Source organism: Manis pentadactyla, chromosome 17 (genome assembly GCF_030020395.1).
Source record: "Manis pentadactyla isolate mManPen7 chromosome 17, mManPen7.hap1, whole genome shotgun sequence".
Taxonomy (NCBI): domain Eukaryota; kingdom Metazoa; phylum Chordata; class Mammalia; order Pholidota; family Manidae; genus Manis; species Manis pentadactyla.
Window position 1 is genome coordinate 55,897,334 of NC_080035.1, and position 6,000 is coordinate 55,903,333.

Consider the following 6,000-nt stretch of genomic DNA (forward strand, 5'->3'; position numbering starts at 1 on the left):
TCAGGTGTCGCTGGGTTCTCCAGTTACTATCACCTGGTCTGTGAGCCTTCAAGACGCCCGGACGAAGGATGCGGTAGAATGGGCAGCAGTGGGGCCCTGTACGGGCAACCCCCACTGAGGGCTGGGGGCAGTTAGAGAACACCCGTCGGAACTTCTGTCTCTACTTCTCATCTTTTCTGGCTGATTATTATCCACATTTCCAAGCCCAAGTGTGCAATTTTATTTATCTATGATTGATTGCAGTTTTAGACACTAGGAGAAACTTACAGATACCCTTTCTTAGTGTAACTGTTCAGTTTTTTAAAAGAATTGTAGTAACACTTTCTGTTTCACCAGCATTTACATCTGGTCAAGTAGTAGATCACTCAGAAATGAAAATCTCTAATCATATTTGTCTTTTCACCCCTTAAAAAACAAAAAACTCCAAAGCCAGCCCTGACAGAGGGCATGATTGCCAGCTTTTAAAGGATGCAGAGCCAGCCACTGCATGCTTGTAACAGCAAGCAGTCTCCTCAGCAAAGACGTTCAAAAAACCCAGCTCAGGTGTCAAACCCAGTGATGATGCCCGGGCGGTGGCTCGTTTCTGAGAGAGAGAGACCATGACCTCAGGAGGAAGCCTGGTGTGCAGAGAAAACTTCCCTCAACCAAACATCACCTAACAGCCTAGGACTCAGCCCAGCCATCCCACCCTGGGAAGCTTGGTCTCCCTTCAGGGCAGGGTAGGTGCTGTAGGTCCCCTCAGTATCTTCTAGACTCCAAACCAAATACAGAGTTAGTGGGCAGAAAACTCCAGTCCCAGGTGGGAACTGTGGGCCAGCACCCCCACCTCGTACCCACTCCTGGTCTTGACTCACTCGTCATCAACTCCAGATTATGAATCATGGTTCACAAATAGATGCGTTCCTGCTGGCCTCCTGCCAAGAAGCAGCCGGTCCTTAGCTATGCTTGAAGTACTGACTGAAGGTGACGAAGGGGTGGCAGTGGACGCAGTAGTTGACATGCTGTTCAGAGTCGTTAAGAATGACCAGGTGGTTGGGCCGTGGTTTTGTGTCCGTAGATAACAGAGAAGGCAGGTAGAGCTGCCCACTCCTCACTGAGCTACGTCAACACCGCTAAAGACAGTGGTCCTTAACTGGAAGTAATTGGAATAAACATTATAAAAGGTTACTTCATTCCAGGAGTGGAAATAACCTAGTAAGTGTCCCTGGGTCAGTGAGGTGGTTTCTTCCCTGTTGACATGTGTCCAGCACAAGTCCGGGAGCCCCTGTCCCCGAGCGCACTGGTGGGGGCAGAGAAGAAAGCAATGCTTGGTTGGAGGTGCCTCCAAGCAAAGGAAAAAGTATGGACTCTGAGAACTGCATGGCAAAACTGATGTTTCACGTCTGGCAGATGCCTAAAATAGATTATCAAAGAGATGACTTGTAAACGTTGAAAAGAGTGTTGTGGTCTGAACACATCAAACTAATCCTGTTCACACAGGATGTCACCAAGACATTTGACAACATCCCATCACCTTAAGAGATAATGTTGGTGACATGTGGAACAAATAATAATAATAATAGTATGAAATCGGTTTGAAACTGGTTAAAATATCTCTTTAAAAAATAATGTTGATTAGCCACTTGAATGGAGCGGGAAGTCTCTAGGGAGCCCCCGGCTCTGTCTTTGATTTTGCCTGCTTGACATGTTCATCAGTAGTAACTTGAGTGACATTGTAGAGGTTTGCTAATCAAATTGGGGGATGATACAAGTTTGCAGGAGCTGATTAACATAATAGACCACAGAATTTAAACATTAATTTTGGTTGGCTAGGAAACAGGAAATTTAAGAGAGAAGTGTACAGTCCTATACCTGGAAGATCAAATTTACACTTACAGGGTAGGATTCAAGAAGTCTGCCTTGAGAGCATCTCAAGTGAAGATACCTGAGGGTGTTTTAACAGGCCCCAGCTTAACTGGCCACTCCCGTATGATGCAGGTACACACAGAAGATGTGTACACACATATCCGCACGTGTGTACGCACTGCTGAAACGTTAATAAGTGCTGAGCTCACATGACAGCAGCAGTCTAGCCTCCCTATGCCCTGGTGAGACCATACCAACAGGACTGTACTCAGTTCTGGGTGCCATATTCTGAGATGTCACTGGTGTGCAAGCATTGAGAGGGACGGGCTGGGCTGGGAGGTGGCGGATGCTGGAGCACAGGAATGACCAGAGCAGCCAGGGCCTTTATTCTTACTCTGAGAGGCTTACAACAGTGGTAGGGAGAAGCAGTCTGCCCTATTAACCCAGATAAAAGTCCCAATTGTAATGAACACAGAACAGACATCAGCAGGGCCAGGAGATGTTGCTCTAGTCTGGGAGACACAGAAAAGGTCAGGTGCCCCAAGGTCCAATGAATGAAGGGGAGTGAACCAGACCAAGGGCAAAGGGAAAAGCCTTCCAGCAGAGGCAACCCCAGCGGCGCTAGGAGCCTGCGCCACAGGTCCTGGGACGGACAGGAGGGTGGATGCTGGCCGAGACAGAGGGGTGGGGAGGTGCTTCAGTTACTCAGAGTTTCAGCAGAAAAAGGAATAGGGTTGTTTTCTGTTACTGCAAAGGGCAAAATAGGACCTTTGAAGTCCCACGGATGGCAACTAGTGAAAAGCAGATTCTGCTCTGTTTGAGGAAGAACTTTCCATCTTGGCAGGGAGTGAAGAGTATTTGTAATATTCTGGAAAAGGTGGTTCTTCCTTTGAGCAGGAAATGAAACCAGAAGGTCCCTGCCATTCTGTCCATGCTGTCCGTGCGACCCGGGAGCTGAGCGGAGAAGGCCCGCAAGCCCCGCGGAGTCTCACTCATGTGGTGCGGGGGCTGCCGCCCTTCTCGCCTGTGGGTGGCCCTTCTCATGGGCACCAACAACACCTGTAGGAACCGCTGTCCCATGTTTCTGACCACAGCCCCCAGAAAGAAACACAGTCCATGGCATATGTATGTCTGAATGTAGAAAACCGAAGTGAAGTTTCATGGAAGGAAGACCCTCACTACACACATTTTTTAATCCTAGTCTTACCCTAACAGTCCATGACCCACTGATGAGGGGTCACAACATCAGCGTGAAGAACACTGGCTAGAACGCCGGCTTCTGAGAAGCCTTTTGGGGTCCTTCCTGTCAGCTGGGTTAGCCTCTCCCTAAGGCTGCCGGAGGGGACAAGGGGCTGGGGGTCTGCCTGGTGCCGGGAAGTCACGCCACGTCCTCTCCCGGGCACCTGCACCCCCTGCTCCTCCTGCCCCCACCGCCCCGTGCTCACACACACCTTGACTCCCCAGCGGGGGAAGGAGGCTCTCGCTGGGTAGTGCTGAGCACATTGTTCTCTGCAGGAAAGGAGATTGGAAACGGTGACCAAGTCCTCATCAGCCCACGGAAGCCTCTCTAACCTACACATCGTTGGAAATCTCAACATTTATAAGAGTATGGTTGTTTACTATATATTATTGCAAAGGAGGTATATTTCAATATAACTACAAAGAATAAATGCCTGTGGTTAGTCCAGGATCATAAATATTTTTTATAATACACTTTAAAATGGGAAAAAAGTTATGAATAGACTTTAGTAATACTGCCTATTTTGACATTGGAAACGGAGAAGTACAGGAAGCCTCTGTATTTCAGTTTGAGGATTTGGGGTTAAAAGAGCGCCAGCCCCATCCTCCCTATCTTGGTGGCTTTAGCGCCCTCCTTCCCTCGGTTCTGCCGCCTTTGCTCATGGCTGCCGCTGCCTCCAGAGCCCTGGGCCAGGACTAACGCGACATGTTAGCGAGGACTGGGCAGCCAGAGGAAGGTCTCTGGCTGGGTGACGCCGAGAACCTCGGGGCGTTTTGATCAGCAGTGTCTGCCAGCATCGGGAGTAAACCTACAGTGAAGCCACTGTTCATGCATACAGAAATGCAGCTTGGAGGTATTCTCCACCAAAGGAGTGTGAGCACCAGGCTGCCCCTATAGAACCCGCTTTCCAGGCCCCGTCTGTAAGCTCCTCCAGCCTCTGCCCATCCTGGCAGGTCCCCCGTGGAAGCCCACCCCTCCACCGAAATAAGGATTAAGTAAGATAACATCTGTACACTATATATTAAGCATTTTAAATGTGCCTGTTAACATTTTTTAAACATCTGACTTCACACAGAAATGAAAATTGTTTGTTTTAACCTGTCCTATAAAACTTGCACAAAGAACATTCTGGAGCTGGTGGATTCGGAGCAGTGTCGTTAGCCTCATCAGGTTTCTGGTATTGTTCCTGTTTTTAGGTTGCCCGGCTCATGGAGATGGGATTTTCCAGAGGCGATGCTTTGGAAGCCCTGAGAGCTTCAAATAACGACCTTAATGTGGCTACCAACTTCCTGCTGCAGCACTGAGGGTCCCGCCCACGGCGCAGCGCGGACGCCGCGGCCGGGCGCTGTCCCGGAATCCTAAATCAGCCCAGCCCGGTGCTCGCTGGCGCCCGTGTTCTTGGCATCCTCGCGGCAAAGGGGGGCCCCCGATGTTCCCTCCCTCCCTTCCTTCATTCCAGGATCATCACTATTAGAGTATTGAAAATAAGTTTGCCATTAAGTCAGCATGTATATTCTATCTTTATTTTTTTATTGGGTATTTTCCTTCATTTGGAGAATCATCACCTATTTCTAAAGTGTTTTAAATGCATTAAGAACAGATTTCTGCAAGCAATTGAATAGCACTCCAGATGGGAAGTTACTGCTATTTTAATCTTATTCTTTTTACTATAATGTATCATCCTACATTATATCTGATCATAAATGCCATGAAAGGGGAGGGGAATATCATTCAGAAAGAACATGTCAAATTATTTTTCATCACTATTTTTTTTCTCAAATTTGCTTTCAAACATGTGGCTGTTCAGCATCCACATGTCCAAGCACGTGAGCACTGCTTACCTGCTGCACACAGTACTGGCCACGCTTACATGATGAGGGAGAAACAGAAAACTGAATCCTACTCCACACTGTTCCAGCACATTCTAAGCTAGGGAAGTTTTCCCAACTCTTTCACTCCATTAAAAAACAGTGATTAAGTACCACTGTGATTAAGGTTCTGGAGTACTCCTGTGAAACTGCCTGGGGTTAATTTTGCTCAGAATATCCAGAGTTAGTCCCACAAGTGGGGGTGAAGATGGACAGAGAGGCTGGCCGGTGCAGGCTCAGCTCTAGGACAAGAGAAAATGCCTTGCCTGTCCCAGCTGCAAGGTCAGCCCCTCTGGGAGCAGGTCCTCCCTGGCTCCGGAGGGCTAACTGGGATCTCAGTGTGACACAGAGTAGACTGCGGAGGGCACTGTCACAGAGAGAAGGGGACAAGGCGGGGATGGCCTTGAGCATGAAAAGATCGAAAGCAAGGTGACTTAAGATTTAAGGAAATTGTACGACTATTCTGTTCTGCAAAATGAGCATAAATATATCAAAATTGATGCAAATTTGGACGTGTGATACTTAAAATAAAATTTTTAATGTGTTTTACTTTTTGGTATTTTTTATTAGACTTAACCTACATAAAGCTTTGTTCGAGGCTATACTATTTACCACCAAAAAAAAAGAAGTTGCCCACTGCTTATCTTTCTGCAGAAGATATGGGTGTGTTTTTTGAAGTGAGAAAAGCCCTTTTGTTTCTATGAGGAGGACTGGCCCTGTGAGGGGCCCATCCTTAGGTTTGTCGGAGCCGTTGGGCTGCTTGGAAGGGCATTTGAGCCGACTTTACCAGGACTCAGCTGGACCCAAGCAGAGGCCCCGACCTGATCGGAGTCACCCCATTGCAGTTGTAAGGACATCCTCAAGTAAGCACATGCAAGACGGCTGAGAGTCTGCTGAGTGTGTACTCAGGTATGACCTCTGGGCAAATCGAAGCCCACCCTCTGCACTTCCGATGCAGGTCGTCACTGGAGAGACCAACCCTCACCGAAAAACACTGTCGCCTATGTGCCTTCTCACCTCCAAACAGCACCTTGCAAAGTAAAACCA

General features: G+C 48.1%; 1 protein-coding gene across 1 annotated transcript in view; it reads left to right on the plus strand.

Annotated features, from left to right (window-relative positions):
- Positions 1–5,502, plus strand: part of UBAC2 (UBA domain containing 2) — a 180,617-nt gene extending 175,115 nt beyond the window's left edge. The window contains exon 10 of the mRNA XM_036893653.2: positions 4,282–5,502. Coding sequence (XP_036749548.2) covers positions 4,282–4,389 — 108 coding nt within the window. The 3' untranslated portion in view covers positions 4,390–5,502. The remainder of the gene's footprint in view (positions 1–4,281) is intronic.
- The last annotated feature ends 498 nt before the right edge of the window (positions 5,503–6,000 follow it).